General features: G+C 39.0%; 1 protein-coding gene across 5 annotated transcripts in view; it reads right to left on the bottom strand.

Moving 5' to 3' along the window:
- LOC123772167 (uncharacterized protein DKFZp434B061) overlaps positions 1–13,010 on the bottom strand; it is a 78,905-nt gene that overhangs the window by 18,563 nt on the left and 47,332 nt on the right. For all 5 annotated transcript variants that reach the window (XM_069311082.1, XM_069311081.1, XM_069311083.1 and 2 more), the window contains exon 3: positions 4,021–4,369. In XM_069311082.1, coding sequence (XP_069167183.1) covers positions 4,021–4,369 — 349 coding nt within the window. The remainder of the gene's footprint in view (positions 1–4,020; positions 4,370–13,010) is intronic.

Genomic DNA, 13,010 nt, shown 5'->3' with positions numbered 1-13,010 from the left:
CTCAAGGTACAGTCCGTGCACCACTGCTTTTCCTTATTCTTATATCAGATATAGACAAAAATACAAGTCACAGCTTTGTATCATCCTTTGCAAACTTGACACAAAAATCAGCATGAAAATTACTTCTGTTGAAGACATTGAAAAACTTCAGCAGATACATTATTAATAAAGTTTTCACCTGGGCAACAGAAATTAACATGATGTTTAATAGCGATAAATTCCAGGTACTTAGATATGGTAAAAATGAGGACCTTAAACATAATACGGGGTATAAAACACAATCAAATCTGCCCATGGTAGAAAAGCAGCATGGAAAGGATTTGGGAATAATGATGTCTGATGAACTAACGTTTAGGGAGCATAAACAAGCATATATTTCGTCAGCCAAAAAATTATAGGATGGATTACGAAAACATTCAACTCCAGGGATCCCATCACAATGGTTGTAATATTCAAATCACTTGTACTGTCCTATTTTGAGTACTGCTCAGCACTCACTTCCTCTTTCAGAGCAGGAAAGATTGCTGAAATGGAGGGAATACAGAGAACATATACGGCATACATAGACATGAAAAAGCATCTAAATTATTGAGATCGTCTCAAAGCTCTCCAAATGTACTCACTAGTAAGGAGACAAGAGAGATATCATACAATATACATGTGGAAAACACTGGAGGACCAGGGCACAAATCTACACAGTAAGATGATGACAAACTGGAGTGAACGATATGAAAGAAAATGCAGAATAGAGCCAGTGAAGAGCAGGGGTGCCATAAGTACAATCAGAGAATACTGTATAAACATCAGAGGTCCACCGTTGTTCAACATCCTCCAAACGAGTATAAGAAATATTGCCGGAACAATCGTGGACAAGAGTGGATCGTTTTCAAGAGAAAACTAGATCATTTTCTTCAAGAAGTGTCAAACCAACCGGGCTGTGGTGGATATGTGGGCCTGCGTGCAGTTCCAAGCAACAGCCTGTTGGACCAAGCTCTCACAAGTCAAGACTGGCCTTGGGCCAGGCTTGGGGAGTAGAAGAACTCCCAGAACCCCATCAAGCAGGTATCAATCAGGTAGAAGGCTAGTAGGCACGGCATAAAGACCTAGACCTCACTACCTTGTAAACACTAATAGTAAGTACTAATAAGTACGTGATACATCCCTGGCTGAAACTAAGCAAGCATCAAAGACCAAAAGGACCCGTCTGGAAGCCAACCCGACTTGATCTTTACCGGAAAAGGAGGAGCAGGCTGCAAAGGAACATAACACTCGTCAGGGCAAGAGGAACAAAACACCCTGCCTCCAGGGGAGAGACAAGACTCAGCTGAGTACTAGTTAGTCACTTCTGAGATTGTTCTTTTCCCTCAGCATCCATGACCTGGGTAATTGTATATTGGTCTTGTATTGAAAGGCACAAATTTGAATCTTTCATGATCAAACTGAACAAAATATTTACACAGTACCCACACTATTGTTGGGTAATAATATTTATAATAATCTTATTTGAAACTTTATTGCAAATGTCCCGTATCTTATTTGCATTATTACATTCATTTATGATTTCATTTTGTATAAAGATCCATTTTTCATGATTGCCTTATCATTTTAGCATTCAGATTTTGCCATTTTAACATTGTCCAGCTATTGCAACAATTTTATCATTACTAAGCAACAGAAATCTATATTTGTCAGTATTAACTGCATATGCCAATCTTTCATTTGTTTGAAATGCCTATCTAGAATGCCTTGTAGTAAGTTTATCTACAAAATGTGTTACACATCTTGTTTTTATATATACCAGAACAGCACCAATGTGGTGCTGATTTTTTGAGAAAGGAGAGAAATCACACTTATTGAACTATCATTCAGTTAACTTAGTGCTTATTGTGGAAGAATTGCTTTAATCAATAAGAGCAAATGAATTAATTTACATCTTTGAAAAACAAATATGTCAGGCTGTCAGAGATAGCCTGACAGCTGAGTTGACAGCGCTTGGGATTCGTAGTCCTGAGGTTCCGGGTTCAATCCCCGGTGGAGGCGGAAACAAATGGGCAGTTTCTCTTTCACCCTAATGCCCCTGTTCACCTACCAGAAAATAGGTACCTGGGAGTTAGACAACTGCTATGGGCTGCTTCCTGTGGGTATGTAACAAAAAGGAGGCCTGGTCGAGGACCGGGCCACAGGGACACTAAGCCCCGAAATCATCTCGATAACCTCAAGATAGTGACAACTGCGCTTGAATTCTTTGTGAAGAATTTCATTGTTTTTGTGCTTTTTTCTGTTTTTGAACATAAAAGTTCTTATTATATATCATGACTCATGGGAGGAAGAATAGTTGTGAGGATGACGATAGAGGAAAAACAAATCATTCATAGTGAGACAACGTGATCATAGTGAGTCTCACTACACACAAGTTTTAAAACGTAAGGAAAACAAGTGTCTGTAGACAGATTTTTACTAAGACAGGCCAGCAGTGAGCCACAACCAGGTGGTATGGTCCTAGTGGTATGCCTGCAAAATGTAAGAGAGAGAGAGAGTACCACAGAAGTGTCATCACTGCTGTTATAATGGAAGGGGACTCCCCTTCCAAACACTAACACCTCTCCTCCTCCCCTCTTCCTGTCTTCCATATGCCAACAAGAGCCCTCAATAAAAGTCATGTATCTATGAGTAGTATTCTGTATTAAATGTGTTTTTTAGTTAATATTTTTAAAGGTGTGGAACGGATTAATACAATTTACATTATTTCTCACGGGAAAATTCAGTTCGGGTTTTTAATTGTCTCTGGGAACAGATTAAATTAAAAAACTGAGGTACAACTGTATATGTATATAAAATGTGTCTTCAACTTTCAAATGAGTCTTTTGTGAGGCACAGTACCAAAGGCTTTGTTAAAGCCAAGGCATAGAATGTAGTAACCCATTCCACTATCACATTAATAGGCTGGAAAAGTGCATAAATTCACTAAACATGAGTGACCCTTGGTAAAACTATGTTGTAAAGCCTTTATTAATATATTTTTACCAAAGATGTAAATTAATGCATTTGCTCTTATTAAAGCAATTCTTCCACAATAGGCACCAAGCTAACTGAATGATAATTCAAAAAGTGTGATCTCTGCTTTCTCAAAAAATCAGCACAACATTTGCAGCCTACTAAATATCTCCCTAATTTCTGAAAAATTATAATTTTTGTCCTTCAGGTTCACCTGTTGAATTTTTCTTGTTAACATTGATTTGTCTGTCAACTCTAGTACAATCAACTCGCTCTCAACTTCTCAAATAATAATCTTCCATCTCTAGAATACCCACAACACCACCATCTATTTTTCAATCATTCCCATCTTATATACTGTGGTATTTTATGAGATCAGGAAAAAAACAGATATTTCAGATACTTCTTTCATATCCTGTACATACTTTTAACATATTGTACTTCTTTCCACAAGCACACAGCCAATGTACACTTATGTATGCAGCTATGTTTACCTGGATATTATTAATATGTACTTACAATGCATAATATTAATAAAGAGCCCCAATGATTCAGGAAACTATATGGGACCAGCCCAAATTTGTTGGAGTGATGGACTCGGTGCAACTGGAAATGCCTTTATGATGTAATTGTGCAATCACATAATGCACATTTGCATGATGTAATTTTTTTAAGACAAGAAAAATGCATTGCTATGCCTATTTCTTTCTTCCTGGATTTTATTCACCTATGAAAGGTTTTAAACATGTGATTGGATCCATAATAAGTGTTAACATTTATACTATACAATTTTCTACACTCCACAGGCTAATTTCACTAAGAAAATGTATTTCAATCTATCATATTATGGACAACTTTCCCACAGGTCTGTGGTCTCTAGCCCTGCTTTCTAAGGAAATCTTAATATCACCCACTTTGTGGGACAACTTCGACAAAGCCAGTGAGTGACTCTAGCCGGGATAGTGTGCGCTGCAACCAGAGATTCGCCAAAACATGTTAGCACACAAAAACAGGCAAATATCTTACCATCTTTAGGATCACGGAGGAGCCTTTCAGCACGTGGTGGCCTATAATCATCCATTCTCATCCTCATGGAGGCAATGGGCTGTTTGTTGCCACCAGACATTGGTGGTCCTCCACTGCCGCCTCCTCCTCCTCCACCACCCCTTGCTGACCGTTTGTTAGGCCTACGCAAGCGTACTTTCCATTTGCGGCCACGGCCGCCGCCACCACCACCACCACCACCACCACCACCTCCGCCACCACCACCCCCACCACCATTATGAGCCAATCCATTGCCACCAGGCACATTTACTGGGCGAGGTGGTGGACTTCGGGGACCACGTCTGGAGGTCACACGATCTGCACTACGTCTCTGTGGAAAATAATACTTCTCATTAAAACCAACACAAGGAAAATTAACATTTAGAATTTACATAAAGCCTTAAGTACTTAAATAACTTAAAAGTGGACCTAGTATTATGCCTAACATTATATTTGCTAAATTATTTTTTTTAAGATAAAATAAACTCCTTCAATCAAAACCTATGTACAGTATATAAATTACAGCTAGGCATATCTAACAACTTCACAAATTCATTTCATTACTTTATAATTATCTTCAGTATACAAGATCAAGGATACATAAATGAAATACTGTATTTAAAATTATTCTAAAAAAGAAAAGCTATAATAAGCAAAATAATTTAGTTTAACTTCAGAATAATAAACAAAAATGATTAGGAGAAAGATTGACCAAGAAAGCAAAAACATTTTGAAACCTCTATTGCAGACTGTTGAACATGGTTCCAAGGATTATTTTCCATAATGAGTAGGCTAGCAATCTAAAATAGCACTCACAAATTGAACAAAACAAATTATTCAAAGAGAAAATTGTTAATCACCTCTTTGTTTCCTTCCATACTCACCAAACCATAGCACTGAGTATATAGAGCACAAAGTATTTAATGCCAGCCAAGTTACTGTGCTCAATAAGTGTGCTTGGCTAGACAGCCAATTCCTTGGGCAGAATATGTGGACCACACCACTTTCTGCATGGCCTTCCAAGGGTGGCACCAGAGTCCAGAAGCTGTGGCAAAGCTCTGGTTACTGAGTGCCAGCAACAAGTCTGGTAGGTGAGTGGTCCTTTTCCACTCATCACTGTAAGGGGAGTTCTGCCTTGCTGGCAACTCCACTTCTTCCTGAAGCACTACTACTTCCATCATTGGTATGGCCAATACAGTAGCCAATGTTGCAGAAAGTCCCTTCATAACAATTTTCTGCATTATTTCCAAACAAAGTCCATACAAGCAAATATTTAGATATGAGCATAGTAGCACAAGAGAATTTCATAAAATATTAATAAGTTTTGTTTCGTTCACAACATTCAGACCAACAGCAGTAAAAACTCCTAATCTCTGCGACCCTTTAATTGAGTATGTTATGCAAAATAGCATAATCTGCCTGAACATCACAAATAATTTGTCAAAAAGACAGATCTTGATAATTTTGTCTACAATTCAGCCTTATAATCTACTCACTAGCTCACCAAGCCTATGGCATCAGTCTTGTATACTGAAACATTCAACACAATTTTCCACAACTTATAGCTCCATTGCTGAAGTATTCGATGATATTCATTTTAATGTCAAACATAAGGTTTGTCTACATTTTTAAATGCTTATTACATCTATTTTAGCTTCAGTATTATCTAAATTTCCCAACCCAGCCTTCATTACTTAAGTAAGGTGGTTATAAAACTGACCAAAATGTAAATGGGAATATCCATAAATTTTGCACTTCCATAAAGAGTTACCGTACCCCTCTTACCCTTCAAATAGCTTTATCCAAGCAAGATTGGCAAAAATAATATATATTTATCCTTAAAATATGTTTATATCATATGTTGATCCCTGGGGTATTACAATTATCATTTGCTGAATTTAATTATTACCCCTAACTTTTAAATAATGTAAATATGGTTATAATACATCTATATGGATGTGAAGGAATTAACCTAGACCCTTAAAAACCCAGCATTGAAAGTAATGAAATACAAATTTCTGGGTGAGGGCTCCCTAAAGCTATCTCCAATGTAGGAGTTGCAGAATTCTACAGCCTACCAGGGACCAAGAGCCAGAACCTGCACCCCCTCCCCCACAGAGTTGCAGAGTCATGGTATTTATATATTAACTAATTCATTTATGCCACCACTGAGGAAGGCACCCAGAAAGTGAGATGAGTCGAGACAAACCACTACTAGCCACCACCGAGACCTGCAACCTCAAGAATGGCCAATGTAAACAAACAATCAAAACTGTCACGAAACCAGTGCCAGCTCAGTTGCACCCCCCCCCCCCCCCTCCTCATTTCAAGGGAGGAGGAGGGCAGGCGGCGGCTCTCAAGCAACTCCACCATCAGTTCGCCAAATGATGCAAAGAGACCCCTACTCCTAAGGTAGGGAGGGAGGGAGTCAGGGAGCCACCAGGACTCACCCAGAGATTGGTGTTTCATTAAAATCAAAGCAGGTTTTCTGGAGAAAGCCCCTTGTGATTCCCTGAAGCTAACTACCCACAGAAAATAAATGGGCACATTTCAGGAGGGAGCACTACAGGAATCAGGACGAAGGGGAGAGAGACACGGCTGTAAAAGCCAATCCAAGGTCACATTAGGGCACTGAGGCCTAGGAACAAGATACCGGGCTGCCAAAACTCTGTTCAACCTCTAAAACCCCTGCACCCAAATATCAGCCAAGGGCATTCTTAAAAACAACTGAAGGCGCGGCATACTTCCAAACGTCATAGGCACAAGGGTAAACCGCAGGCTGGCTAGACTTGATGACACTGCACCAGGGAGACTAAAACAACCCACTAGACATCCACCAATGCAGAATCGGCGGCACGAAAGTAGTGACACAGAGTCGCCACTGAACACAACACATCATGCACCCTGGGCTGAACCAACCAAACATCAACAACCAACGGATCCCTCCAAAAGCCAACCAAATCATTCTTTGCCAGAAACGGAGCTGGCTGAAGATGAACAAAAACCCCAGTGCCAAAGGAGAGTATGAAGCTCACCAACATGGCAGCCATAGGCCAGGGAAATCTAGGACACCCACCAAAGAGAATAAGTTGTTTCGACTACTGTATCAGGAAAAAGCCTCCCAACTAGAGATGACCTGAGAGATGTGGAGAGGAAGCCTGCTAGGACAGCCTCAAACCTCCGAAAGGAGGCAGAACCGACCAATTCCACCACAGGCCAAGAGAGACGACCCAAAAGGCCCACAAATTGTGGGACCAGGTGTTGGTAAACCGGGTAAGCTAACCCCCAACTGCCTCTTCAACGAGACAAACTGCTAAAGAGTCGGTGCAAATCCTGAGATGCCACCTTGGGAGCAAAGCAAACCCAGCGCCAACTAGCCACAGCAGCAGCAGCAGTTGAGCTTACAACCCACCCACAAGCTCCACCGATGGCTTACCCAGACCAACACCAGGCGCAGCTTCCACCTGCCCAGACCACCTCGAGGAACTACTCATATAGACATGATTTAACTTTAGATGTAAAGTATTTATAGACCACCATTCCCTTCACCTCTGAGGGGGGCCAAGTTCTGGCTTGTGGTCCCTGGTAGGCCAAAAAACAACTCTGCAACTGACGGCACCTACTAATATGACACCGAATTGGTGCAATAGCTTCAGGGAGCCTCAAGGGACTTTCCCCAGAAAGAGACTTGGATATTTACATTCTTTTTTTTCTTTTTCTTTACTTTTTGCATGCAAATGTAAAATTTTATAAAAATCTATTTTGTTCTTTTCTTTTCATTTATGCACAGGTAGCACCATTTATGATAGCCACACTTATGATGTTAGAAGAAAATTCAATATTAATTTTTTCTTCCGAATTAGTAATCTGTAGGTAAAATTAAAGAAAAAAAAAGACAAATACAACATCTACCTTGGTGAGGGTAATTGTAAGAGAGGTGAATGTTATAATGAAAGGAAGGAATGTTTGTATGGGAGTTAAGAAAAGTTAAACATAGTATACTGCTCCCTGCATGCCATTGAAGTGAAATGAGGTATGGAAAGTGGCAGCGTTCAAGAGTACAAGCAGTGAAAAAAAAATTATATTATATAGCAGATAGATATTACAATGAGGACATATTTGAGAGAGATGATATGAGTAAAATGGGTGAAGGAGAAAAATGTGAAGTGGATAAAATGCAAAACACTTAGTTGGTATGGGCATGTTAATGATCCCGAGAAACATTAAATGAAAGGGTGTACAAAGTTGAATGAAATAAAAGGCCCATATGGTAGAGGCAAATGACCAGTATCTTGGAAGTTAAGACCAACAGAAGAAAAATATCCTAGCCCATTCTAACAATGTGAAAAGCATACAGTATGCTTCTACCATTTCAAAGCTTATAAACCTATATTAACCCCTCCTAATCTAAGGATGTAAATTCTAACTAGATATGTTATGACCATAGCTGACCAAAGAAGGTAGAGTATCCCTGGAGCCTTAGTTCCAGGGATTTCCAGTTCTGGTACAGTATTGACATTTCTCATAATTTACAATATAGTAAGAACTGTATTCTTAGTGCATGTTTAACCTCTGCACTACGCCCGCTTACAGCCAACTTCCCACCAATGTGCGAGAAAAAAAATTCTTATTAATAGTTAAAATGTTTTCCCTGCTCATCAGCCAAAAAAAAAAAAGTTGTATGTCCGTAAGTCTGACAGGTTCACAAGCGCTCACACAGCATTCGCTCTGTGGGAGGGGCCCCAGCCCAACCATGGGGTGAGAGTTACCGTGAAGATATTTTTGGATACACTATTTATTTCAATATCTATCATTAGTTTTATCTCAGGTTTCTTGCAGTAATGTTATTCAACAGTGTTCTTTGAGAAATTTTTATAATAAAATGTGTGGAACATCAAAATGCTCAAATATATTTGTGTCACTAATATGCCCACAATATTAAATTCTTATTAAATATTCATATTAAAAAACATACTGTACTGTTTTTCCTGTTATTACACTGTACATACAGTACAAGTTATGTATAACTACAAATTCATGCATCATTATGAACCCCTAAGCAGTTATGGTGGATGTAATAATCTTGTAACCAGTTATCCAGTTCATTGATCAAACAGCCTAATGAGGCATAATTTGCACAAAATTGTAACTACATTAACACAATGAATATATTAAATTTTCTTACCATTTTTAATGCTTTTACCATGTGTAGAATATAGGTACACACATATATATTTATTAATATGATTTCAATATTATATTCTTTGAACAATAAAACACTGTACAGTTTTTGCTGTCATAATTCTACAGTATATACTTATGTTATATATAACTATACATTTTATGCACCATAACAAACCACTAAGTAGTTTTGGTGGGTGTCGTAATCTCATAACCAGTGATTATTCAGCCTAGCCTGCCTGGCATATTTTGCACAAAATTGTAACTGCACATATTAATATATATTTTCTTCATGCTTTTTATGTTTTTACAATGGTTTTTTCGAGTGCAATGTTGCATTGGGCTGTCAATAACAATATTTATCACAAAACGTGTAAAATATTGGTATGCACAGATAAGTTTGTCATTAACAGGAGTTCAATATTACATTCTTTGAACAATAAAACATACCAGTTTTGCTTTTATTACACTATATACACACACATTATATATATACAGTATATAACTATCTACATTTTATACACCATAACAAATCATTAAGCAGTTCTGGTGGGTATGGTAGTGAAACCCAAGGACAGAATAGGGCCACAAGCTGACAATGACACCTTACTCTGCAAACTGTCTCCCTATATATTACCCACATTGCTAACTCTAATCACAACATTGTTGTTATCAGAATTCTGGTCAGTAAATCATGAGTATTGTGTGTGTCCACGTCTGTGGTAGAAAATAATAATAATAAATAATAATAATAATAATAATAATAATAATAATAATAATAATAATAATTATGAGCATGAATTATTTTCCACAAGTTTATTTTCAAAAGTAAAATGAAGTTCATTTCATAATGCACAGATGCATCATGACAACTGTGGTTGTCCACTGTGGATGTCTGCCTCATGCTGTGAATGTCATAACCAGCATTATGTTCACTGATATCTGAACCCTGTGCAGTCTTTAACCCCTTAACTACACGGCCTCCAAATATGACACCCCCTCAGTGCTCAGGAAATAAAATCTCTGGAAAAAATTATTTTCTGTTTTTAAAGTGTCAAAAATCCTTACCCGAGTAAGGATATAGTAACAGAAGGTCGAAATTGTAAGTACTTTGGCTGCTATGGGGTCCGTAAGTTCGTGCATGACGTCATCATTCCCTGGTCGCCCGTGGCATACGCCCCCCGGGACTGGTAGGACGCTCGGGGCAGGATGCGAGAGTTGCCGCGAATATATTTTTGTTCATTTTCTGCGCACAGTTCCAAATACATTTTATATGCTTTTACGTGCCAATCCTATGTATAATGAACACGTACACTATATTATGGCAGTAGAACATCCGTACTGTCCGAAGACACTGTGTTACATGCATGACGTGTATACACATATCCGAAACATATTTCCATTGTATTATGCTAATTTATGTATATATACAGTCTATTTACACACTATATACATTCACCATGAACACACTCAGAACTCCGCGAGTGTTAGCTGCCACACTCTCACTCCTCCAACATCCAGTCTCTCCCTCACTCCTCCAACATCTTACTCGCCAACATTGCTCCTCCTACCATACTGTTATTGTTTGTATTACCCTATTTACACATGTCAAGTATACCTATCTACATGTTTTATTTACCAGAACTCTGCAAGTAAGCCAGTATTGTGTCCAAACTTTACAGTGGCCACCATACACTGCATGAGAAATCACACAGCAGCCAGCAGACGATGCTACGATTATGTCACCTCCCTCACCAAAATAGCTCCTCCCAACATACTCCTGTTGTTGTTACTACACTATACATACACATTGTATATACCCATGTACAAATGTGTTCACCATAGCAAACCACTAAGCTAGTATGATGAGCAAAACAAGAGTGGTTGCCACACAGTGAGGCTACCTCGATTCTCTCCCTCGCTCCCTCACCACAATTACTCCTCCCACAATACTACGCACAGTGCTCATTATCACCACAATCCTGCTGTTATCACAATACTGGTCACTAAATCCTTTAAATACATAATTGACCACAAGTTTATTTTGTAAAGGAACCTCAGAAGTCGTTTGAAGATTCCTAGATGGACGAAATAATGCTGTGGTGCTGTGGTTCGAGCTGTGAACATCAAGAACAGCATTGTATCACTAATATTTGAACATTGTACACAGTTATTATCACACTCAGGCTCTTCTGTAATACTATCATGGCTAAATAATACAAGTTATATATATATTTTGACATTATTAGGCGATGCTGTGGTTACAAGCTGAGCAGCAGTACTGTGAGCTCATGCTGCGTGCACCGGCCTTGGTTGCTCACTCAATACTGAGAATCTCACACCCGGGAATATGGACCACAATTTTTTTTAAAGATGGCATCTGTTTACAAGAGCCCTGAGGAAGCTGATGTGAACCCCATGTAGCCGCAAGAGTTTTGAATGGAACGTGAAAAATACAAATACAGTACACCGAGGCTCGTAACGCACCCCAGACGTGGGCCTGCAGGCAGCATTGCGCAGTTAAGGGGTTAATCACCGTAAGGACCTTTTCCGACACTATCATTGCAAAATAACTGTATTTATTTATTTTGTCATTATTAAGTGATGATGTGGGCACAAGCTGCACACCAGTGCTGTGAACTGCTGCAGCATGCATTACCCTTGGTCGCTCTTTCAATAATGTGGCTTTCATGCCCCAGAGAGCTGCCCATGATTTTTAACCAAGATGGCATCTGTTTAACGGAAACCCGAAAAAGCAAATGTGAGCCCCCCCCCCCCCAAATACCAGCAGGACTTTTATAGCTTACATGGTATTTTAAAACAACCCGTCATACTGAACAGTTTACAGATAATTAGCATGATCAACTCCAACAGTGTCCCATAGTAGAAAGGTAAGAGATGGGAAAGTGTGGCCTTTTCTGTACCGTAATGCATTGAACATTTCTCTATAACCCCCTAGTGAAATGTGACTATTTTCCAGAAGGTAACTTAATTGTGATGAATAAGACAACCCATTTAAAGAAATGCTAATTCAATGAATGAAACCTTATGAAACAAACTCTGGTGCAAAAACCCTCATCATTGCAGTCCCTGTGGAGCAGTGGTAATACAGTACACTCGCCCTGCGTTTTGAGAGCGATTTGGCCTGGGTTTGTATCCTGGCTGGGGACGATTGACTGGGCTCCAACCTTTAACTTTACGCCTCAGTTCACCCCAGCAGTGAATGGGTACCTGGTTGTTAAACGATTTGGCGGGTCGTATTCCGGGGAAAATTAAGATGAAGGACCTGCCGAAACGCTATGCGTGCTAGTGGTTTTACAAGAATGTAAGAACTTTTGTATATATAAATAAATAAAAAATCATGCAAGAATTGCTACACCACCAACTTTAGGAATGATTGAACTCATTTGCCTACAAGCCAAAACTGGCACTGCAAGAGGCGATATGACATCATCTGACCTAACACTCTTGAAATGTCTGATTTTCAAGACAAAGGCATCAATTTAGATACAGTTAGCTTTCATAGTTCTCAGTGTTTGTATATTACAAATATTTGTGTTTGAACATTCTGATATTACTTTATAACTCCAAAAGTGAAGTTACAGGATGGGAGCTATGTTCGTGTTGTCCCGTCTTTCCAATACTCTTTGATAAGGTGGTCCTTAGACAACTACTGACAGTTTTGGCCTCCTCCACTTTCTCACATAACATTTTTTAACTGTTTGCAAAAGTAAATTTTCTAATATTTTTAAGCAGCATTGTTTCTAGGCAACCCTATATATGGTGTAAGT

Source organism: Procambarus clarkii, chromosome 69 (genome assembly GCF_040958095.1).
Source record: "Procambarus clarkii isolate CNS0578487 chromosome 69, FALCON_Pclarkii_2.0, whole genome shotgun sequence".
NCBI classification, from domain to species: Eukaryota; Metazoa; Arthropoda; class Malacostraca; order Decapoda; family Cambaridae; genus Procambarus; species Procambarus clarkii.
This window is presented reverse-complemented; position numbering and strand designations above follow the sequence as displayed.